The 26,012-nt window shown below is 39.2% G+C and overlaps 1 protein-coding gene across 7 annotated transcripts in view; it reads right to left on the reverse strand.

Annotated features, from left to right (window-relative positions):
* Positions 1 to 26,012, reverse strand: part of LOC100882147 (nucleolar protein 4-like) — a 126,511-nt gene that overhangs the window by 49,245 nt on the left and 51,254 nt on the right. For 5 of the 7 annotated variants that reach the window (XM_012286158.2, XM_012286154.2, XM_012286153.2 and 2 more), the window contains one exon: positions 2,097 to 2,151. In XM_012286158.2, the coding sequence (XP_012141548.1) occupies positions 2,097 to 2,151 (55 nt within the window). Of the gene's footprint in view, positions 1 to 2,096; positions 2,152 to 19,853; positions 20,030 to 26,012 lie in introns of all 7 variants that reach the window. The other 2 variants (XM_012286157.2, XM_076540620.1) reach the window with 1 other exon arrangement.

The following is a 26,012-nucleotide window of genomic DNA, read 5'->3' on the forward strand; positions in this document are numbered from 1 at the left end:
TTCTCTGCTTTTTCTAATTTTATAATTTACTTAATAGGTTGGCTTTTCTCCAGAAGGGTTATCCTACGTTACACAACAGTTCCAAAATAAAAATATAGATCAAGAAAGTCTGCGCTTTCCCAGAAGGTTAATCTAATGTCATCAACGGAGCCTTTTAATTAAGTCTATTTTTTATCAGTATAATACTGAGTTTATTTAAGTCTATTTTTTGTTAGTATAATACTGAAAGATTTGCATTTGAATACATGTGAAAATATTGCTAAGTGCTGATAGACAAATTTGTTGTATTTTATGGAATTATTTAATGTACGTTTATTATGTGAATTACGCTGTTTATTAGTCACAGTGTTATTCATACTGAATTGATTACTTAGTATGTTTAGTATTTAAAGTATTGGTTATATTATATCTAAATGGCTTCACTTTCAAAATAAACAGGTCAAGTAGACAATGTCTGTAATTTCTCTTAACTCTTTGAGGTTAGGTTAGTTTAAAACTGTCACATGTGCCTTTATGATGGGATGTATCTTAACTTCAAAAAATTTTTTCTAAGTTAAATAAGTAAAACGTTTATATTAAAGTTACACTATTTTCATTTGTTTATATTACAAATGTATATTATTTCAATTTGTTCATATTACAAGTGTATATTATTTGTTCGGAATACAAATGTATATTATTTGTTCATAATACAAATGTATATTATTTGTTCATATTACAAATGTACATTATTTGTTCATAATACAAATGTACATTATTTGTTCATATTAAAAATGTATATTCTTTGTTCATAATACAAATGTATATTATTTGTTCAGAATACAAATGTATATTATTTGTTCATATTAAAAATGTACATTATTTCCACAAGTGTACTAAAAAAAATTCTGAGTAACAATATTTTCTGTAAAGTGTCTCAAAGAGTTAAGTGAATCAAGAGGCAGAAACTTTTGAAGCTTACTATGTCGGTGTGCGGAGTTGCCTCCAATTGCAGAGTCGATTCGATCGAGTGAGAGAATTAGCAGTGACACGTGGAAGGGCACTCGATCCACGGCAAAACGAAAGCGGGTAGAAGAAGGAAGAAAGAAAGAGGGAAAGAAAGAAAGAGGAAGATTTATTAGCAGCTGGATAAAGTTGGCGGCTGACGGGTGCGGCGTGACGTCTAAATCATTCAACCTCGTTCGGTAATGCAGAAACGCGACGCCATCACGTACGATTTAGGTCAGATTCTCGAAACCGTGTCCTGACCTCCCCAAAGGACAACGAACGTCAGATTGAAACTCATTCGTTGCCAGAACTTCGGCGTAATTCTAAATAGGTCTCGAACAATTTTTTACTCGTGGGAAAATGTTACATGCTTTTGTGAAAACAAAAATGGTGGAATAAAATGATGGCATAAAATGAAAGATGAATAAAATTTATAAGTATGTATGTTACATATTATTTATAAGATTTTTTTCTTTTTTTGGGGGGGGGGGGGGATTAGTATTATAGAGCACAGGGTTGTTTTTAAATAAATGAGATAATATGAAATAATAAATGAAATTTTTTCTGAACAAAATTAAAGGTTACAGTAAACTATTTTAGTTACAATTTTGTTAATATTGTAGTTAGCTATTTATATCTTTTTTTTTTAACTTCAGTACACTTTTAAGATTTAGAGAATTATTTCTTTTTAAATCACAAAAATTCCAAAGGTACAAAATACAGTTCCAAAATTCCAAACTTTCCAAGCTTCAAAATCAGAAAGTCAAACTCACAAACTTCAATAATTTTCTCAAAATTCAAACAGTAAAAAATTGTAATCAAATTTAAATTCCTAAGTTCCAATATTTTCTAGTTCCAAAGAACAGAAATTTTTAAATTCCCAAATCCTACAACTCCAAAGATTCAAGGTTCCAATTTTTTAAATTGCAGAGACCCAAGTTCCAAATCTCCACCCAAGAACCTACTCTACCGACGCCATTTTAAAAACATTTTCCCGCCGAGCACAAATAAGATGGCGCAGAAAATCTCCGCGTTCACCTCCGACATAAATGAAAAGAAAAAATAAAAACGGCAAGGTCTGAGAACGGTTAATGAAAGGTTTTGCTTACTCGAGTAGTGATCCTCCTCGGATATGTCGGCTGGCTCCGGGGTCGAAATGTTTTCCTGCAACAAGATGCAAAGGTGTGGTTAGAGTGTGTCGCCACTTGTCACCCAGTCGAATGGTTTTCTCGCGCGAGAAGTGTTGTCGAGGTGTAAAGGGCTTTGAAACTCTCACAAAGGGTTCTCGCGGCTACACTCGTTGCAATAAATTGTAACCGTGCGTTGATTTTGACATTATTATGAAACTTCTTAGAATTATTCGTTGCAAGTTATGAATTAACGACCGTTGCGAAGGCCGGTGATTGATACACGGAATTAACAGTGAGCAATATTTTCTGGAAAATCATTTGAAATATTTATGATTTTCAAGAGGTACAGGTTATACAAATATTTGTGTCCACAATGTTCAGGATGTATGTTTATTTATGTACGTTGATTATTTTTTGTATGCTGGTTTATATTGGATGCTGTTTTTAGTTTATTGCTGTTGTCATAGGTGCAATATTTTAAATTGGCAATATTGAAATGATTTTTTAAAGTAAAGTCAAGTAACATATAAAAGTACAACGTATAATTATATTTAATTATTTATTATAAAATAAATAAAATCAAACTTCAAATTGTGGTATAATTATATAAATTAATTTTGTACGCTAAAATTGAAATTTTTTATTACTGTTACACTTGTGATAAACAAAGTATAGTAAATAACTTTAACAGAATTCCTTTCCAGCCCCAAAGTTTTAGAATTGAAAGTACCTTTGAGCTCAAAGTATTAACCTATTAATTTCAACTTGTGAAACAGATATTATATATGATATCCACGTCCAAATCCCCGCAAAATCTGCACGAGGTCAGTTTTCGCAGAAGATTATACATGCTTCGTGCATAGCGTCGGTCAATCGTTGATGCGTTTCATAGAATCGCGATTGCGCCACAAAGAAACACCGGCAGACTTTCCGTACACCCACGGAACGGCCGTGGACTTTATTGTCCCGGATCGAGAGGTGGTTTGTGGCGGTGGTTTGCGGTTCGTCTGTACGCAAATTACTTACGCCTCGTCTCGACGACGTGCCGTGAGAGACGGGTTTGAGGAACGTTGAGAATCTCTCGGATCGATAACGTAACGACGCGCGAAAACCGAAAGCTTCGACTGCCAGGCGTTGATATCACCGGCGACCGCCATTGTTCGGTCAACTTCCTTACTATATTTTTGCAAAATTTTATTTCTAAATTTACTGTACTATTATTGTGATAAAATTGTTATAGTAAGACTACATGTTAGGGTAGAATATAGTACAGTAGTGTTGCATACAGGGCGTCGAACTAAACCTATACAGAGCCTAACCTTAAAAATTCTGTATCAACCTCAACTGGACCTAAACTCCCAGGGCGTCGAACTTAACTTATACAGAACCTAACCTTAAAAGTTCTGTATCAACCTCAACTGGTTCTAACCTCCTCAGAAACATACTCTGACTAAATGTAACCTGAAATTAATCCGAATATGTCAGAAGCTGACCTTATGATCTAAAATTGACTCATATGTACACATATGCAGTTTAAACCCGATGAAAAATCCCTTCAAGACTTGTCACTTAGAAAATAAACTGAGATAACTCAGAGCTTTTCTTCGACTCCTGCACAGGAGAGCCATAATTCTCATGGAACACATTTCTCTGCATAGAGCAGATGTCAGAGGATCTGCATGAAAGCCGTTATCCGCCTAGGAGTCAATTGATTGAACGCTCACGAGCAACCTCCCATGATCATTTCGCGCGGCACCATTGAACCTTCCCTCGTCATCAGGGTTTCCCGTTGAAACGAACGGCCGTTTCGCAAGGCGTGTGCACAGACATACGGCTGATCCGACGACTCGAACGGGGTTTTCTCCTATCTGTGTCAGGTCTCGTGTTGCAACTGCAGAAGGTCGACCGGTATTACCGTGCGGAGAGCACGGCCAATTGATACCGGCCGCAACTTTGTCCGTTGTTGTAGGACGACCGACTTGCACGCGCATACTCTTGAGCAGCGCAAAAAGTGCCGCTGATGTAACCGAGAAATTCCGACCGTGCCATGCGTGGCCGGTATCGCAGCTGAACCGAATCCGAGGACGGAAGAATCTTGAAAATATAACGTTCCATTGGAAAATCGATCGGGGAATGCGTGGTCAGCCTTTCATACACAAGCATGGAACGCTTTTGGAATATGTGTTGAATGGCTAACAGAATGGCTACTCATAGTTTCATTTTTAACTTTGTGGCGATGTGGTCGTCTGAGGATTTTGGACAGGGCTAAGATAAAAGAGAATTCATGTAGAGTCACACTGTAACCTGTCACCTGATGTCCAGGGCCTCTTGGTCACCCAGTATACTTATACTTGAGTACCACAAGCTGGTAAATGCAATATTAATTATTTGTAATACAGAAGAAAAAGCATATTTCGCATAATCTGTACCAAGTCACATAGGATGAAAATCAACATCCATCGATCAAAGTCCTCCGAATCCCCGTAGACATATCCAGGCAATTGTAATTCAAGTTCATTAATCTTGAAACGCGAGGCAAACAATTAAAAGGGGTTGGTAAGCCGACGCGAGAGTCCCGCGAATTGATAGTCCAGATCGCAAGTAAAAGATGAATCCATTAACCCATTTACTCGATCTCCGGTGTGATCAATCTTTCCGCCCACTGGCATCGCGTCGATTGCACAATCTTCGGTTTGAAACGAAAGGAAAAAAGAAAGGCGACCATTGACACGAATACTTCCTTTGAATAGCGACAGGCCAATGATTTACTATTCTCGTTTCCCCGATCCTGGGAAATCGCCCAAGAAACGTTTCGTCGCTCGAACAACGCGCAGATACTTCTCGTTACAATACTCCCGCGCATTCCGCTCGTAATCGCGCCGATCGTCGGCCAGACAGGAAGCGTGTTTTAATAATCGATGGAATTTATTGGCCGACGACTCGTGTCTTCAGCGCCGAGCTGCAGCTTCGACTTCCAATGACGCTGCTTATTTTAAGAATCTTTTATTAAGAATTTAATATAAGAGCTCGGTTATTCCAGATTTTTTTCTTTGATTCATGTTTCAATGAAACATTCGAATATTTAGATCATTTTTGACAAGGGAGATAGAACCCTTGGGCATGAATATACGAATACACTTTTTAACCAGTCACGTATTTTGTTCAGTGTCTCATTCATGCCTATGAACGTTTCGGCCAAACCGTGAGAAATACGACTTTTTGTCACGGGATCAAACTTCCTTAGAATGGTCTAAAACCCCCAGAAAATTTGTCAAAAGTAGCTAATGGGGTCTGAGTGACTCCCAGCGAAGGCGAGTCAAAATACTATATGACCCCACCCTGCCTATATACGTATTGGCTAAACTGTGCGAGATACGACTTTTTATCAGAGAATCAAACTTTCTTAGAATGGTCTAAAACCCCCAGAAAAATTGCCAAAAGTAGCTAATGGCGTTTGAGTAACCCCCAGCGAACGCGAGTCAAAATACTATATAACCCCACCCTGCCTATATACGTATCGTCTAAACTATGAGAGATAGGATTTTTTATCAGGGGATCAAACTTTCTCAAAATGGTCCAAAACCCCCAGATAAATTGTCAGAAGTGTAAATATGGATACACTTTTTAACCAGTCACATATTTTGTTCCGTACCTTTTATATGACCATATTTTTCGGGCTCTAAATTTCATGCGGTGTTTTTTTCAGTAAAGCGAAGTCGTGCACAATTGCGGGTCAGTGCCTAAAGCGACTCGTAAATCATGCGAGGTCCGGAGGTATCCTAAGGTCGCAGGTACTAATGAACAATGTCCTCTGGTTTTCTCTCTCGTGGTCTTCTCTCTTTCTCCCCGTCTCACCTACGCACGGGTCGCCCCACTTCCGGCGGATGTACCCTGATAAATGGGAATCTCGCCGAGTGCACGGCCAGTCGGCCATATACACCTACGACGGAACGTAGCATGCCGAATGAGAAACGAGCCTCGTCTTCGAGGCCGGCAACAAGAAGCAGGAGAAAAATGAGGGGACTCGCCCCGGTTCGTCGTTTAACGCCAGGAGGAAGCGTCCAGTTAACGATTTCATGATCCCCTTGCACTCCTGCTGAAATTCCAGGGCAACGACGGGCATCGGGGCAATCTTCCGCTGTCGAACGCTGAACCATCTTTTGTATTTGAGGATAATTTTCTTTTTTGTTTCAACATTCTTTTATGTAGAACTTTAGGTATCAAGTTTGAGATTGACTCGGTTATTTAGCTTTGCTCGATTTTTATTACTATCAACACAATGCTGTTCATTTGGCACTGATGTAGGTTATGGATGACTAGCAAGTTTGGTTGAATTAACTATTTATAGGAAGAAGAATGAAAGTTTTACGCTGAGAGATTAAAAGATAAAGTTGAAAGAGTAACCTATTATGTCATGTGTCGCATATGTGACTTAGCAAACTCCCATTCAGAAAGACCTGAACGAACCTATACTTTGTTCATTTTATAGTTGTATTATTCCATGGAATGTCATACACATTTTTTAAGATACACGTACATATTCGTTGTGCTTTATTTTTAATTCGAAGGCAACTCATAAAATCCATGTCTAATCGTATCAGTACGCAGCCTCCGTTGAAATTCCGTATAAAAACGTCATCCAACATCCCCGCATGCTCAAAATAGATCGGATGAGAGATACCTAGGATGGGAATGACATGCAACCTCCCCTGGCATTCGCACCCGTCCGCTAATGTAGTGGTTTCAACTCTCACCCCAAGATCTGTATTTGTCATGTACATTAACAGGATGACAAACCGTGTCACACTGTCCGGCCCGGCAACGTGCGCGAAGAGAAAATGGCGGAGAAAAAGAGGGACGCAAACCTGAAACTCGGTCCACGAAGAAAGAAATTGTCGAGAGAGCACGGTCAGGGAGATACGGTTGGAACATTTGTTTAGTTGACTGCAATTAAGCCACTTGGCGGCAATTGTTTGTCGCTCAGCAGAGAATTCCGCTCCCACCGTACGCGGTCATAAAACGAGGGGACGCGTGTGCGTGGCAGGCGCGCGCTCGTTGTTGTACCAACTCGCCACCAACACGGCAATTCCAGACGATAAGGCCGAGTTGCCGGGGTTAGGGGTCAACCGGGTCCAGTAGCCGGTGTCCGACCAATCAGCGGCCAGCAAACGGCCGGGCATTTAGCGAGATCGGCGCGGACGATTGCCTTTTGTCTTCAACGATGAATTGTACGCCGAAGTCACGCGACCGAGATACTTCGTTGGCGATCGGACTCGAAATTTTTATTTCACGATTATCAACTCCGTGGTGGTCGGGGAGAACATGATGGAGCACTGTTGAAAGGTGGAAGGTTGTGATGGGCGCGGATGACGAGTTGGCGGATGGATTATTGGTTACGATAGACGTATGGACAGGGGAGAGATAATTTCGAGGTTTGAGTGTATTTAGGAAGTTTTGAAGGAGGTGGAATTTTGGGAGATTTTGAGTTTGGGAAATTTGGGAATTTAGGGATTTGAGAATGTGGAAACTGGAGAGGTTCGTAAGTTAAGAAATTTGAGAAGCTGAGAGTTAGGGACTTAGGTACAGAAGTCTAGAAAATTAAAAATGTGAGAATTAGGGAATTTCAGAATGAGGAAACTAGAGACTCGTAAATTAGAAATTTGGAAATTTGTGAAAAAAAATATTTCAAAGAATGTCTTAACTAACCACCTGCAAATCCCCCAAAAGATCCTCTCTTCCACTACATCCAAATTCCACAAAAAGAACCCCAAATGTGACCATACTCCCGAAACATCATAATCTCCATAAAACACACACAACAAGTAGCGCAATAAATCGTAGGCGAAACACAGAATATCCGCCAAGAAATAAAAAGGAATGGGGCCATTAGAACGGTCGAAATGGTCGGAAATCGATGTTGATGGCTGATTTAGTTAACTCTTCTGGCTAGCTCTCGAAATAATGGGGAAATGATTGTGGCCTACCGATGATTTCAGGGTCGTGTGTTTTGGCTCGGAGAAGCACCCATCACCGAGTTGGTCTTCGTTGTTGTTCAACCTCCTCTCAATTTCGGCTCATTTGCCTACCAAATCTGGCCACCGCTATAAATAGACGGTGCTCCAGCGGTGAACGGATCTCAAGGTCATCGGTAATTACTTCACCAACGACGCTACACGCCCTTGTGCACACGCTTCTCCTTCTTCGTTTTCAATGGCGAGACGGATTTTTATCGTCTCTGCTACCATACTTGGTAAACACCTTCCAGTTCTCGAGTCTTGTTTAAGCCATGGTTTTCAGACTTTTGAGAAGAAATACTTTTGTGGTGCCAGATGTGGATTTAGGATTTGACATTGGATTGTCATTTTTATAACATTATATTGAACATTGGATTTGCTATAAAATGAATTGTGAGATTGAATGATGTAGAATTTTGTATGAGATGTCAAATATTATTGTATATAATGAACAAATGAGTTCACTTTGAAAGGGATGCTTGTCGCGACTGATCAATAATTAACAGAGACCCGTTCCCGCCCTTCCAGTTTACGGACATACGAAAAATCTCTACAAGTTTTTGACAAAAATATAATCTAACCACAGATCAAACTTAATATTCATCTGTAATCTACAGTGAAAATAATAGAAATCCCTAATATTCCGATGGATGAACGGTAGCGAAGATTATGAAAGTCAGGTCCAAATTTTAGCCGAATATATTGCAATTTAGCTCTGGTAGTACGGACAATACCGTGAAAAGCTGCGAATTATATAATATTGGTGACATAACCTCAATACGACCGAGGATCTGTAGGCCTGTCTAGATATCGTTGCTTCTATCAGCTTGCAAGTTCCAGTTCAGTTTCTAATAAATACAAAGTCGACACAGTTTTTATTTTCGTATCGCACCCCTTAAAAATTTCACTGTTATTTGAAAATTAATTACGGATCGTGGTTTGTTTTATTGACAAATATAGCGCTGAATGATTTCGGCGAAAATTATAACTGTCTGAAAGTGAAGGTAATAAGAAAATTCTGGGTAAACCATTGTAATCCTCGTTTTGGAAGAATTTTATTATTTCTACGTTTATAGAAATAGGATTCATGAATTGGTGATGGAAGAATCTTGGAGTCTGAATATGAAGTCAATTTCAGTGGAAAGATGCTATGTTGTCTAAAGAAGTGTAATCGTTTCCGGCCTTTTGTTGCCTTTCGAACAATTATTTTTCTTTACATGCCAACAGTAAATGGTCACCCACCACGTAATCTAATAAGAATCTGTTTTCTACGTGGCTAAGGCCGTTGGCCGTTGGCTAGTTATGGTTTATGGTTTTCCCGAAGGATGGCGTTTCGAGAGAAATGTACTCCATGTTCATCAACAAACAAAACTGCTTGATACAGGGAAATTAATGAACTTTAGTATGCAACCTAAAATCTTAGGGTTATACTAAATTTCCAAATTCCCAAATTTCCTAATATATAAATTGCCATTTCTTTAAATTGCCATATATCTAAATTGCCATATATCAAAATTTCCATGTATCTAAATTGCCATATATCTAAATTGCTATATATCTAAATTGCTATATATCAAAATTGCCATATAGCTGAATTGCTATATATCTAAATTGCTATATATCAAAATTGCTATATATCAAAATTGCTATATATCAAAATTGCCATATATCTAAATTGCCATATATCTAAATTGCCATATATAAAAATTCGAAAATACCCAAATTCCCAACTCCCCAAATTCCAAAATACCCAAATTCCCACAACCCAAACCGCCCAAATCCCCCAAAATACCTAAAAATCATATTCCTCCTTGACTGCAAAAGTATAACCAGATTCGCCGACAGTATTTTCACATCAGGCCAAGGATACCGATCGTCGCGGCCGTTTCGGAGTACATTCGTGCTGGCGCGAAAGAAGAAGACAGTAAAAGAAGAGGAAAGGAGGAGCTGCTTTGACGTCATCGGGAACGAATGCGTGCGTTCAGGTTGCGTCAGGGGGATCCGCGATGATCGTCGTAGCCTACGATTTGTGTATGGCAGTCGAGGAGTAGGAGAGGACGTCGGGGTCACCATCGCAGGGATAACCTCACACGTGTGCGGCCCAAAAAAAGAAAGTCCACAACCAGAGAGACCACGGAGAACATCGAACGACCCGCGGAAAAACGACGCGAACAGCCGTGTTATCGCTGGTCAAACGCACACAGGTGATAACGGACGATGGGAACCGTGGACATGGACATGAAAAACTTTCCACTCGCGACGACAGGAAACTGTCTGTAGACGTCTTTGGGCGACGATCAAACATGTCACTGTGGAATAGCTATTCGTCTATCAGACGTTTTCTATCAGAATTCACATTTTTGATTTTTGTGAAATATTCGAACGGTTCGAGCGGCATTTATTCAGATTTATTTTTATAGGAGAGTGAGTTTAATTGCTTCGAAAGAGTGAACAAGCTTTTTTGATCGATTTTTGAAGAATTTCTGTTTAATTGATTTTCGACGAGTTTTAGCTTGTTAGATTTTTGAACAATCAAGATCGTTTTTTATGGACTTTTGTTTAATTAATTTTTGTTTGGGTGATTCTTGGAGAATTTTTGTTTAAGTGGTTTTTGGAGAATTTTTGTTTGTCATTTTTGAAGAATTTTTGTTTACCTAATTTTTGAACAATTTTTATTTAGTTGATTTGTAACGAATTTTGGAGGAATTGTTGTTTAATTTAGTTTTGATGAATTTTTGTTGAACATTTGTTTAAAAATTAGAGTGTTATACATTACTTTATTCTTTGAATAAAACAGTCAAAATTTGTTAAGTTATAAATTAGTAAATTTTTAGGCTTGTGAATTTGTAGACTGGTAAATTTGTAGATTTGCAGATTTGTAGATTTGTAGATGTATAGACTTGTAGATTTGTAACCTTGTAGATTTATAGACTTGTAGATTTGTAGACTTGTAGATTTGTAGACTTGTAGATTTGTAACCTTGTTGAGTTGTAAATTTGTAGATTTGTAGATTTGTAAATTTATAGATTTGTAATTTTGTAAATTTGTAGATTTGTAATGTTGAAAATTTGTAGATTTGTAAAATTGTAAAATTGTAAAATTGTAAAATTGTAAAATTGTAAAATTGTAAAATTGTAAAATTGTAACCTTATAAACATATAAACTTTTAAATTTGCAACTTCCTACGTACCAGAACTTCTAAACTTACAAATCTAAATTCCCAAATTTTCAAATTTACAAATTAAAAATTCTCAACTTTCCAAGTCCCCAATCCTCAAATTTCCAAACCTCTACCATCAATTTTCAAATTTCTGTATGAACCACAACTCAAAAATTCCCACTACCGTACTAAAATGCATATTCAATTACACTTGCTCAATATATGCCACCTAACTAGCGATCACTTAACTAGCCTCCACTCTATCTGTACACTCTACACTCTATCACAATCCTCACCAAAAAACCAATCAAATAAAAGTACTTCTCACTCCTTTATTATTAAAATATTTATCATATTTTCGCCTGAACTTACAATTAGTAAAATATTTATGAGATCAAAGTGCCACCGTCCGATAAGGGTTCAATTACTCAAGCCTCTAATCATGCGACTCGGACTTGTACGTTCGCTATATCGGGCAACAAGCATGACGATATCGTCAAGTAACGTCGCCGTTTTCCCACCGGGTTGTCTCTGTATTTTCGAGCCGGTCTGCAGTTTATCCAGCACCAGTCACGGATAACAACGGTGCACAGCGTGGCCGGTTGGCTACCTTACTTGACCCTCGCACAACGAGGGACAATTGGGTGTAACAGTCTCCCATTCGTTTGTCTGTCCGTCCATCCGTCGAGTTGTTCGTTCATCCAGACCGTTCGTGTTTCTCTGAATCCTCGGCCGTGTAACACGTCCATTATTCCCGGGGTGCAACGCGTGTGCGACCGTGTTCCCGTGTATACACACGTGCGTCCAATTCCTCTTTCTTGCTCTATCTACATAACAGTCGATACAGCCTGCATCTGTGCTCGTTTCTGGATGACGTTACTCGCTGAGCTTCTTGGTAGTCGCCACTTTTTCCTCTTTATTTCAGTCGTTTATTTTCAAAGTGGGACAACTACGTTTTTTGTTTGACGATAGAACGGTCATGGTTCTAGGTATTTTATATTACAAAATGTTGCTGTGCGTTTTATATTCTATGAAACTTTGTTGCTGTGTTTTTATTTTAATGTCTATCATATTTTATGGAGGTACGGTTGTATATATTAGTCGGTGTACACTCATTTATCAAGGTACTAATAAACCCTATTCCGATCGCTGATCATGACTATGTACGTACAGGCTAAACCGTGAGAGATACGACTTTTTGTCAAGGGATCAAACTTTCTTAAAATGGGCCAAAACCCCTAGAGAAATTGTCAAAAGTAGCTAATGGGGTCTGAGTGACCCCCAGCGAACGCGAGTCAAAATACTATATGACCCACCCTGCCTATATACGTATCGTTTAATCCATGAGAGATACGACTTTTTATCAAGGGATCAAACTTTCTTAGAATGGGCCAAAACCCCTAGAGAAATTGTCAAAAGTAGCTAATGGGGTCTGAGTGGCCCCCAGCGAACGCGAGTCAAAATACTATATGACCCACCCTGCCTATATACGTATCGTTTAAACCATGAGAGATACGACTTTTTATCAAGGGATCAAACTTTTTTAGAATGATCCAAAACCCCCAGAAACATTGTCAAAAGTGCCGAAACGTCACTAATATCTGAGAGGCTGAGAGCACCCTAGCGAAAGCTTTCAAAAGGCTCTGACCACATTATTCACTGTATTTCATATGCATTGCTTATATTATTCAACATTATTATAATATAAAAACGTACATTACACTAGTACATAATGATATAAAAACGTACATTACAAAAACTGTGCATATGCAACCAACGCAATCACGTACGAACGTATTTTGAAAGCGTACTTCATCAGAACGCATGTGTTCGTGCGGAGGACTCGTATCACCTGTTTGCGTTTTCGTGGCGTTCAATCAGGAGGGATGAGAAGCCGAAGAACGAACGAACGAAAAAGAGGAAGAGAGAATAGAGCCTCGTTTCGAGCACGCGCCCTACTCTATTCGGTTCTGCCGCGTACACGCGTTCGATTCGTTCTCTTCAGTCGCGTCTCGCACCACGAGCAGGGAGTATGCACTTTTCTTCCTCATCTCAACTACTTTTTACCCTCTTCATTTTAGCAGTTCATTCATATTTAAACATATTGATATTTCGTTCTATATTTAATATCTTTGTTAAGGGTGCAGTGCATGTGTTCATATGTGTATACATATGTGTACACGGTCTTAATAAAATTTTAATACTTTTTATCCTTTTTCACCCTCCTGATCTCAGCAGTTCATTCATATTTAAACATATTCATGTTGTATTCGATATTTAATATCTTTGTTATGGATGTAGTGCATATATATACATATATTTATATACATATACATATGTGTACAATATATCTGTACATGATCCAAATTAAATATTAATACATTACATATTTATAATTTGATGATTGCATCCATATGTAAATAAAATAACTATGACACAGCCACTAAAAAGTAAACATAACATAATTATTTAAAACAAATTATCGATCAATTATTAAAATTCTAAAATATTTCTCTGCAAAGCTCATTAAAATTTTCAACTCATCTCATATAATTAAAAACATCAGAGTATTAACAGTAATAAAAGACAAAGTGTGTATTTAATTTTGTTTCTCTCAATTTCCTTTCACGACACCCACGCACACAAGTGTATGGAAGCATGCAGGATCGATTCGATGATGATGACGTTAACGAGAAGTCCAAATGACAGAGAAACGTTGAAACACACGCGATAAACCGATTAATGCTGATCATTTAGATCCTCTTAACTGCGAATCGTTGTAAGATCCTTGACTTCGATTGCCTCAACTTTTATTTCGATGATCTCCGTCGTTTTTATCGCACACGCTTTACGGTCAATCATGCACTTCCTGTTTCTGCTACAACTTTTTTATACATATAGCAAATTGGTTGTACAAAGTACAGTACACGTTTTTAAACACACAACGTATATTTTCATTAGTTTCGTAAATAAATTTGCTATTTTCACGTTTCGTGGAAGTTTATTAAAATGAGTAAAAATTTTAATCAAGGAGTAGTGTGAAAAATGTGCGAAAAAATTTTGTGTTAGATAGAAATTTTTTCTGTCTTTTTATGGTGTAATATAAAATGGTGTGATATTTTAGAAGAAATTATTTTTCAAATTTAAAAATATAAAATTAACAAAGTATTAAAATATGAAGTCTGCAAAATTTGGAAACTGTTCTCAAATTTTTATATATAGAAAAATAAAGAACCAAATTTAAATAAAAATCGTATCTGACAAATTTATCATATAAGACCTTCAATGAAGTAACTATCAGAATTTTTGTCAAAATTTACACCTTAACAGTACATTCGTATCCCGCTGATTTCACCAGTATATCTTCAGTTATAATATACTAACTCTTCACTTTCACCACTTGATACTCACAGCTCTTCATCTTCCGACTCAAAGTGCATACGTCTTCAACGTTATTCAGCGCCTACGTAATAGCATAATTTTTCAATTATCCTTCTCAAAGTCGGCAACCTTTCAGCTAACTATTTTTACTGTTTATAATACCACGATCATATTTCTTGGGGTATGAAACCCTTCGACCATTTTGCTCTAATCACGATCTCGTTCGTGTTAAGATGATCAAATCAGTCAAATAACAATTATATTTTATTTTTACTTATAAAATTTCACAAAGAAAATGTGATAATATGCTACTAATTCATATTTCATTTAATTATCTAATTACTATATTTCTAAGTTTGTTTCGAGTGTGCATTATGTGTTAAGTTTAGTCAAATGGTGTAGGAGAGGCCATATTGCTTCTATAGACGCGGGAAATTCAAATCGAACGAATTTCAACCTCTAATAATTAGAAATATCAATTTTCTCTATATCTATTCTTTTGCTATATTTTTAATTTTGTATCAAGTCTACATTATATGCTAGTTTAGTCAAAGCGTGCAAGAGACTTCATATTGCTTCTATAGACGCGGGAAATTCAAATCGAACGAATTTCAACTAATAATTTGAAATGTCAATTTTCTCCATATTTATTTGTTCGTTATATTTTTCATTTTGTATCAAGTTATACGCCGGTTTAGTCAAGTGCGAGTCTCCATATTGCTTCTACAGCGGGAAATTCAAATCGAACGAATTTCAACCTCTAATAATAAATGCCAATTTTCTGTATGTCACTAATATTGCCTTCCAAAGTATTTGCATCAATTTTACAAGATTGAAAAGCTGGAAAGAAAGGAATATACTAAAATGATTACTCTACAAAATATATTTTAAGAATATATATCACGGAAACGATTATTACGAATAACTTATAAAGAAACGACGACCTATTTATTACAAGAAAATACGGACGAACGTGTTACAGGGAAATGACGAGATATTCATTACAAATACTGGCGAACGTGTTACAGGAAGGACAAAATATTTGCCTGTATTTGTTACAAATTACAAATGAATAACAAAGTATTTCTTGTAAGTTACAAATAAATGACATAAGAGTGCGGGTATGAAGCATTGTTTGTTGAACGCCATGCACACTGTGTACATTTTTCGGAATATGTTGAAATACCAGCTCGTATTTGGCATGGTAACTTAAATTGTTTGTATTATTCCGTCTCTCTCTAGATGTAATTTTTTGTCAGAGTGACACCTCTTGTTATACTTATTTTTAAAATACGTCGAAACCCCATATTTGATCATATAAATTGTCATATAAGTTATTCCGTCTCTCTAGAAGTAGCTTCTGTCAGTCACTTCTTATTACCTTCTACTATTAAAAGACTGACTAAAACCAAAGAAAACAGTCGATGAGAGAACGCAATATCAGATTAGTGTCCATCTTCTTGATAGTAACCATTTCTCGACAGTGTCAATTAACGTGGCACGATTAGGTTTTGCACACGGATGCGTTTAATAAGAATATTATACGTCTGGTTACGAATTAGTATGGGAACGTACGATACTGGGCGTAATCGCGCATCTGGGACCCGTATCGATGCATCAGGCTTAATTTGTGGGAGAATTAAATGAGCCTGATTATTTTTGCTCGAATTTCGCGTGCGGCGAGATTACTTTCAGAATTTTAACACTTTGAAGATTAAATATATTTAATGACTCATAAACTGCTACAAGATTCTGATACTGGCTTTGGCACGAAAGTCTTGTGTGCGTTGACTTAATATTTTAATCAACTTGACAAGTTAATATTTTGGGGTAGTATGAAATTTTAATGTAAGTTTCATGACATGTTACTTTATATGAAATCACGTAACAGCACAAAATCACACATTGTATAAATCACAACTTCGTCAACTCCATATTGAATCAACTATGTTTCACACATCACCTAGTCTGACCAGATCACACATAACTTCAACAATTCATATGTTCTCAAATCACATAACTTCAATAGCTCATATGTTCTTTTCATTACCTGACCAGATCACACATGCTACAAATCACATAACCTCACCAACTCACATATTTTCCTTATTAGCTAACCTGGCTAGATCACACATTCTCCAAATCACGTAATCTCCTAAACTCACATATTCTCCATATCACTTAACCATTCAAAGTTACACATCCTCCAAGTCACACAACCTCCCTAACTCACATCTTCAAAATCACACGTCTCCCCTAACTAACATCCTTCAAACCACACATCCCCCAAATTGCACACTTTCCTTAACTCACATCGTTCAAATCATACATCCTCCAAATCACACAAACTCCCTAATTTACATCCTTCAAAATCACACATCCCCCTCACATCCTTCAAAGTTACACATCCTCCATGTCACACATCCTCCATATCACACATCCCCCAAATCACACACTCTCCTTAACTCACATCCTTCAAATCACATATTCTCCAAATCACACAGTCTCCCTCACTCACATCCTCCAAATCACACAAACTCCCTAATTCACATCCTTCAAATCACATATCCTCCAAATCACACAATCCTCCTAACTCATATCCTCCAACATCTCCCAAACCACATACTCTCCCTAACTCACATCCTCCAAATCACCCAATTTCCCAAACTCACACTCCCAAATCCACATTCCCCAAGTCACCTAACCCCAATCCCATATTCTCGAAATCCCCTGTGCTCGCAATCCCACGTATCTCGAGCTCTACATTTTATTTGCCCGTTCTCCTTTCCATTCGAGTCTAGTACCTCAATTCCTGCGTCTCCTTCCTTACCTTTGGCCTGTGATTTCCCTGTCACCCTATTAGTCTCATCAGTCTTCCCATTCCGCTCTCTGGACCTCTTATTCTCTTTCTCCTTCATCCTCGAGCACCCAGCTCTGTCCCTCCGCCTGCTCTCCTCCCCTCTTCACTCGCTGCTGCTCTCTCATTTTCTCTCCGCGAAGCTACCATGTTTCTCTGTTCTCTCTCTCTTTCCCGTCGTGTCTCTTCAGCGTCCTCTTCTTGGCCGTGGAGGCGAGACGTAGCATTCGCGTCATCGCCAAGTATAATATTCCCTTGGCTTGGCTTCTTTCGCATGCGAGTTTCAGCTCGAGGGGCCCCCTCGACTCTTGTGTCGAGCACAGAGAAGCTTCCTCGATGGCCAGGACGGATTTTCGAGGTCCTCGGCGCAGCTGAAAAGGGGTTGCCTCTAGCCCGGGCACACGTCGTTTTATCCGCCTCGAATATCTTTTGTGATACCAAATCCCGTTACTTTGCCGCGGTTTTGCGATGCTTTGTGGACGTTCTTTGGCTTACTCCCGACCTTTTTTGCTTTTTCATTTCGGTTTACTCTTCGTGGTAATTGCTTCTTTGCTCTGATCTACAGTCTCTTTGTGTACCAAGTTAACTTACTTTCGGCTGCGTTTGTGCCTCTCATCTTTTCCTGCTTTCAGTGAACGGTTGAGGGTTGTGTAGAATTTTGGGTGGGACGTTTGACTTTGGATTTTAAGATTAACGGTGTGGAAATTTGGGGACTTAAGAATTTGGCAAACTTGGGATTTGGGGATCTAGGAATTTAGGAATTTTAGATTTAGGGGTGTAGGAATTTGGAGATTTAGGAATATGGGAATTTTGAAATTTAGGAGCTTAGGGATTTGGCAAAATTGAGATTCGGGGATCTAGGAATATAGGAATTTTGGATTTGGGGATTTTAGTATTTGGGGATTTAGGAATATGGGAATTTTGAAATTTAGGGATCTAGGAATTTGGCTAACTTGGAATTTAGGGATGTAGGAATATAGGAATTTTAGATTTAATAATTTAGGTATTTTGAGATATAGCTACTTGGGGATTTAGGCATGAAATTCAAGGATATAGAGAAATATAAATTTACAAATTTTGTGGGTCTGGGATTTTGGGGATTATGGAACTTTTGAGGTGCCTCTATGTAACAGTAATCTAGGGATTTATGGATCTATGGAAAGTAGAAATCTAGGGCCTTAATAGAATAATAGAAATTAGAAATTCCCTGGATAATAGAAATCTAGGAATTTCTGGCTGTATAAATAATAGAAAGCTAGGGATTTCTGGCTGTATAGTTAATAGAAATCTAGGGATTTTTACATTTGCACATAATAAAAATCTAGAAATTTTTGGCTATATAAATAATAAAAATCTAGGGACTTCTGGCTGTATATTTCATAGAAATCTAGGGATTTCTAGATTTGTACATAATAAAAATCTAGCGATTTATAGATTTGTATTTAACACAGATCTACATATATTTCAATTTTTACACATATGATTATATTGCCATACATTTGATCTTTCCTATATTTTTATACATCAAAATTATTTTTAGTATTTTAATACAATTTTTTGTATTATTCAGTATATAATATTTTAATACGTAGACTACAAGCTCCATAAGCTTCAGTGAATTTTACACAGCACGCACATACACGTATTTCCTTTTGAAATCAAGCCTGCCCACAAGTACCCTCGCGTGCACACCGTGCCCCCGCAACCATGCCCATTACCGCTCTATCAGCCGGCTGGATGAAGAAATCTCGAAAGTTGACCGCGCGAGACACCGGGACGCCCATTTTCAGAGCGTGGCCACGTGTTGCCGGTATGCTTGACAAGAAGACCAGCCTGTCCTTGAGCCGGTTGACCAAACAAGAGGGGCGGTGACACGGAGAGACCTCGGAAAGTAAGAGATCGCGAACAACTCGTCCTCGCTGATATCGTCTGCGTCGAAACGAGCCGGAAAGAAAAAAGCGAACGCTTGACGGAGGTCAAACTCTGCTCACGTGGCCCTGTTGGTTATCAGCTCTTTGCCCTTTGCTTCTTTCTTTCTTTCTTTCTGCGCCCCGGTAAGAGATAACGGGACAAACGGTCGCGCAACACGGCCATAAATCGCTATGTGGATCGGGAATACGATAATGGAGGTCAGAATGAGTGTAGAGAGTATTATACAATTAAGGTTGTCAATATTTATCGGTTGATGCAAGGACTTCTTTTGGATGTGTGTGGATTTGGACAATTATTACTTTTACAGGTTTTGAAAGTTTTGGGTTTCGGGTTTTTAAGTTTGCAAAATTTCTGGGTTGCTTAAGTTAGGACTTTTAGTTTTCTATACTCACAAATCCTTAGGTCTCGAAATTTCTGATCACTCCTAAGTCCACAAACTCCTAGGTGCAGAAATTCCTAGATCCACAATCTCCTGGGTCCAGAAATGGCTAGGTCCACAAATTCCTAGGTCCACAAACTCCTAGGTCCAGAAATTTCTAGGTCCACAAACTCCTAGGTCCACAAACTCCTAGGTCCAGAAATTCATAGGTACATAAATTCCTAGCTCCACAATCTCCTAGATCCACAATTTGCTAAAGCACAAAATCTCTACACCCCCAAATTTCTATACACCTAAATTCCTATGTGATCAATTTCTTGCTCCTCAGGTCCCTAGACCCCCTACTCGCAGTCCACCTACAGAAGTCCCCAAATTGCAAATCCCAACTCTACATAAATCCCCAAATCCTCAAACTGCCTCTAAAATCCTCGAATACCTCTGAAAGTCCACCTAGGAACCTCCTTCACCTGCCTTATCACATTCACCCTAAATAAATTCTATCTATTTTGTAATCTTCTATTCCTATCTTCTAATTAGTCCTAAAATCAGTCCTAACAACATAACGATCCTAGCTTTAGTTCAAATAGTTCAAGTATTAATTTGAACGTTAATGATCAAGTCGAGGCACACAGCGCAATAAGACAGTCAATCAAGGTTATCTGAAGAGGAAACATCAGGCACATCTCAAAGCGACAACGCATCCGCCATGCTCGGATGATGAACAGCCCTCGATCAGGTTTGCCCAGCCGTGTCTTCGATAATCGATCGGTGGTAGTTTCGGGGCGGGTCGTCAAGATTGAGCCATCGGGGACACTTTAGCTGGACAGGGAGCACAATGTGCGCGGGACTCGATCGGCTCTCCAACGTCCAATCCATAAATCGAGAGGTACCTTCGTTTTGTACTTCGTTAATTGCCCTCGAGGGGAATCGGTTTCTCAGTGTCTAATAAAGACCCGCTGTCCCTGTTCCTCCGTTACCTGGCCCTACCTCAAGCAGCTTCTTTTATCAACTCTTTGCTTCGCCAAAAGCTAAAAGAAACTTGGACAAAGACTACCGTGTAGAAAGGGACGGGATATATATACTGGGTGTCTCGGGTAAACATTCTTGTGCGACATTTTTGTATGTGACTCAAGGATATATGGGAGTCAAGGATATATTCATATGTGCAGAGTCCAATGTTTGGAGGTTGATGTTCAGACATATGTCATTTTTCGAGTATGTTCACATATGAGTTACGTGAGGAGGAAAGGACATGTTTATCCACATGCATTTTGAGGAGTTAATGTTCACATATTCACACACATGTTGTGACATGTTCACACACATGTCATCTTATGGGTCAATGATATGTTCATATATGAGTTACGTGAGGAGACAAGAACGTGTCGATCTACATGTCTCTTGATGAGTTAATATGATGTTCATACATATGTCATCTTATGGATCAAGGATATGTTCACATACGTGTCATTCAAGGAGTCAACGACATGTTCACGTGTCACTTTGTAAGTTAATGACATGTTAGTCCACATATTTATTCAAGAGTTAATGACATGTTCATCCACATGTTTAGTCAAGTATAAATGACATGTTCATCCACATGTTTAGTCAAGTATAAATAACATGTTCATCCACATCTTCACTCAAGAATAAATAACATGTTCCTCCACATATTAATTTTGCCCAAAAATATCAGGTAGCTTGTCATAATAGGGATCATATGAAAGGGAAAAATGTTCAGTCCACCCAGTATATTGCCAACTGCAAGTATTTCCCATAGTTAAGCTCTTGCTACCTGTCTCTAAATTCTCTCAAGGTTTTTCATAAATCTTCCAAAGCTTAGGTTTGCTTAATCTGACATGTTCGTAAGTTTAGTTTGTTTGTAAGTCCAATCCCACAATGAATCACCTCAAATAAAATACTAAAGAGTCCCACCAATTCCAAAACCTCAAATACCCAACTAACCAAAGTTTATAACCGGACACCCTATATAAAGAGAAGGCCCAACCGTTTTATTTTGGCATGTCAAGAGTGGGAGAGTTCCTTTTTATTTCTCCCGCAGCACTGGCAGCTCGCTATAAGGTATTCTATGATGGTCCGTCGGTTCCAACGGCGCCCCTGCTAAATGGAATACGAGCGGAGACGGGTCGGCAACGAGAAAGATAAAGAGGAGTCCAGCGAGAAAGAACGGGCCAAAGCGTGCAAGAAGAAGAGGAAGATGATGAAGAAGCAACGCGGTGGGGGAGCGCCTGTAAACTCTCTTTCCTCTTACGTCGTCCTCTCCCGGCTAGAATCGTCCCCTACCTCTCTGCAGGACCACTCCTGCCCCCATTTCCCCTGGCATTGGGGGATTTTTTCAAGGGCTCAGCCAAGAGAAAGACACGCCGGGGGGGAGAGAAAAAGAGAAGAGGCGACTGGTAGTCGCCAGGCTGGCAAGCGTGAGCAAACCGACCGACCGAACCCACACCTACGGGCATCACCGAGGTCGATACACGCTCCGCTTTGCCCGCTCGAGGGAGGACACGGCGTCCAACCGAGCGAGGGACGAGTTCACGTGCACGCACAACGGCTCTGTGTCAAAAGCTAAGATGGGCGCTGCGACGATAAGATAACCTCAAGATTCCAAGCTGAATTACGCTCCATCTAGGGGTCTCACAAATATAGGTTCCATAAGTCCCAGGTGATATCGATTTTTCGCACGTCCCTCTTCGAATGTGGAATGTGGAGCTTATCGAACAAAGGTTCGGTGTTACGTAAAGTGTCATTCGCTGAGACTGTGATGCAAGTCCCAGGTATTCGAAACTAGACGACTAGCGCAGAATTAATTTATCGAGCTAACCGGCCAGAGGTAGCTAACCGCCCAGGCTATCGTCGGATCTGCTTATGGCTCGGGGATTTAAGACTCCATGAAGATTCCACGTGTCCCCGGGACTCATGCTTATCTGGCAGTTGTTGTGTACCTCGCACATCTGCGCGGATACAGGCCACATCGGCTTTCCTCGGCGAGGAGGGAAGCCAAGAAAGTGGCGGTAGAAGATGGGGTGGGGGTCGTTGAACGGCCTGGGTCGAGGGGTTAGAGGAAGACCGGGAACGACGGAGAGAACCGTGAGTCGGATCGGGGAGCGGGCGGAAAGAGACGTCAGAAGTGGGAGTCAAGAACCCTACAAGGAATTAAGAGCTTATTCATAACAGGCACCGTGATGAAGATCCTATGGCTCGTGAAGCGGGGAAAGGAAAGTACCTCGACTCTCCCACACCGTGGATCTTTGGAATACCAATCAACCGGCTAATACGTTTGCCCATGCGGGCGCCAAATTGCCTGGGACAACAGGGACCCCTCAAACTTTCCTTTGCTATTCCGCGTTTCACCGGTTGGGAACTGGCAATTCTCTTCGGCAACCGATATAGCGCGCTCGTAAATTGAAACGTTAATCTATTAGTGTACGAGTATAGTCAAGGACAAGTATTCTTAGGGAATATGGTAAGCTCAAGATCCTTTTGGGTGGGAGGGAGGTATATGAACGTGGAAACGTAGCAATTTGGGGACCCTGGGATTTACAGATCCACGGATATGAAAATTTAGGAATTCCGGAACCTTGTGGGTCTATATGGAAACCTATGTGTATGGAAATCTAGGATTTCGAGACCGGATTTGATGACGTACGAATATGAAAAGTTAGAAATTTAGGAACATCGAAATATGTGAGTTTTGGAACACGAGCTCTCATTTAAACTTGCAAGTGGTTAACTTTGTCAAATAAAATGTAAAGGGTGAAAGAATAACTGTGCTAGCCATACTTTCATAATTTATCTGAGGCTAATTTCTTCAAGGGTCTCCTTGATCTCTCCACTCCAAGCCGAAAACCAAGAAACAATATCAAACAAGGTGTAAAACCTTCTCTTGACGAGAAGAGTCCGTGGACTGCATGAAAAATGGCGGCATTTAGTCGGGACGCGTGCAGGCTATCGTCGTTTCCCTTTGAAGCCATTGTGAAGCTGACTCGTTACAGGTCTCTGAAGCACCTCTTCTCGCCAGACCGGCGCGTAAACGACGCGATATCGCGGGGGTAGTTTTCGCGGGACGATCAGCGTCGCGGCGCTATAACGGCACGTGGAATTACGACGAAGGCTTAAACTTTTACTGGTTCAAGCGTCAGCGTCTGGCCTTGTTTTTGCTCGTTTCACGAAACCTTCAAGACGCCTCTTACGCCCCGTGCTTTTCAAACCGATGTTTTCACGTTCGTTTCTTTTTAAACGTAGGGCAGCGGTTCCCAAAGAGCATGCAGGTTTAGTACGACCCTTAAATCTTGGTGATGTTCGATCATCTGTGATGTTGAGTTTATGGAGATAATTTATGTTCTTATGGAGAAATAAATTTTGTTGTACTTGTTAGTTGAAAGTTAGGTTAAAATAATACTAAATAAATTTTGTCATGTTGTAATAAAAGAATTGTTCGGTTTAAATAGTATTAAATGAACAGTGTCATGTTGTAACTGACACTTGTTCAATTAAAATAATAAGTAAATTTTGCCATATTAAATTAAAAATTGTTTGGTTAGAATAATAAATAAATTTTTCCATGTGATAATAAAAAATTGTTCTTGCAAATTTCAACATTTATAAATAAAAAGTATGTAGAATCACTATAATTATTATAACCACTATAATCACGGTAAATTAAATTTTATGAAATGTACGAATAAAAGACAAGCGAGAACAAGAAAGAAAAAGATTGTCCATTTACCAAGGCGGATAAAGAAAAACGCATTACTGTGAATACAGTGTAAGAAATGAAAAATGGTGTCGTATATGTTTTCTTTAACAGATGATCGAGAATAGCCAAGGGATGACAGGATATCGCGTCCCACATCGAGCACCGTCTGGAAAGCGTGTTATACAGCGTGTCTCACAAACTCTGTCCGCTTGAATATCATTTCAAAAATTATCATCATTTCCAAAAGCATGAGAAAGTGTTACAGAACTTGTATTTAAAAAACTTAAGGTAAGGTGCATTTGTCCTGAAGCTTATCGTCGAGATATTTTGCTATTTTCAGTCTATTACTTTCATCAAGGAACGCATTCGAGATTGCGACGCACAGCCGCCGACATTTCGAACACGCTTCACGAAAAAACTCAAATATCTCAGCAACGTTAAGTTTGAGGACAAACGCACCTCGGCACTTTCATACGAATACGTAAATCCATCGAAATCGACCGTAAAAATTGAACATTTGGAAATAAAGGTGACATGTACGCCTCCAAGACCGTTTATATTACATAGTCTTGAACTACAACTGTACCGGTGTTGTTTGAAATAAGCGAAGTATTTAAGCGAACATAGTTTGTGAGACGCTCTGCATAGTACTATAATACTTTTTGGACCATCTTTCTCCTTTAACGTCTTCCTATATCAGTACTGGTAACAAAGTTTACTCAGTCACGTGAATCAGCCTGTATATTTAAGCCTTTGCACTATAATTTATTTGTCAGGCGCGTCAGCCAGAACTAACCAATCACAGCTGCAATATTAAAACAGACAAAGAAAGTTGAAATGTCATGTCAATTTGGTATTATGCAATCGTTGACTATGCACATTATAATGGGACTTGAACTCCAAACTGAAGTGTATTAAAAATTCAAGTAAAATTGATCATGGCTGAAGTACGAGTGCGTCATGAGTGCGTCACGAATGCGTCGTAAGTGCGTCACGAGTACATGAGTGCGTCATAAGTGCCTCACGAATACATGAGTGCGTCATCAGTATACCATAAGTGCGTCATGATTGCACTGTAAGTGCGTCACGAGTACATCATTAGTGTGTTACTAATGTGTCGTGAGTGCAACAAAAGTGCGTCATTAGTGTGTCATGAGTGCGTCGTGAGTGCAACATGCGTGCGTCACGAATGCGTCGTTTGTGAACCGCACTGTACATCGTGATGAAGAACGATATTGGCTCCGTACTCCTGTGCAAGCCTTTAAAACGGCAGCGAGATTTTATAGGAGTTTATCTCGGTGATGGGAACGTTAGATAGGAATGGAGTCATTCGAAACTGCCGACCATAGTCGTGGCCAAGAAGGGCACAGAAAATGGCAGAGAATTTAAGTTGCTTGATTCGTGAGAGAGAACGACTTTCGACGCGATTAATGCCCGGAGAAAATCAACGAATACCGT

Source organism: Megachile rotundata, chromosome 15 (assembly GCF_050947335.1).
Source record: "Megachile rotundata isolate GNS110a chromosome 15, iyMegRotu1, whole genome shotgun sequence".
Lineage (NCBI taxonomy): Eukaryota > Metazoa > Arthropoda > Insecta > Hymenoptera > Megachilidae > Megachile > Megachile rotundata.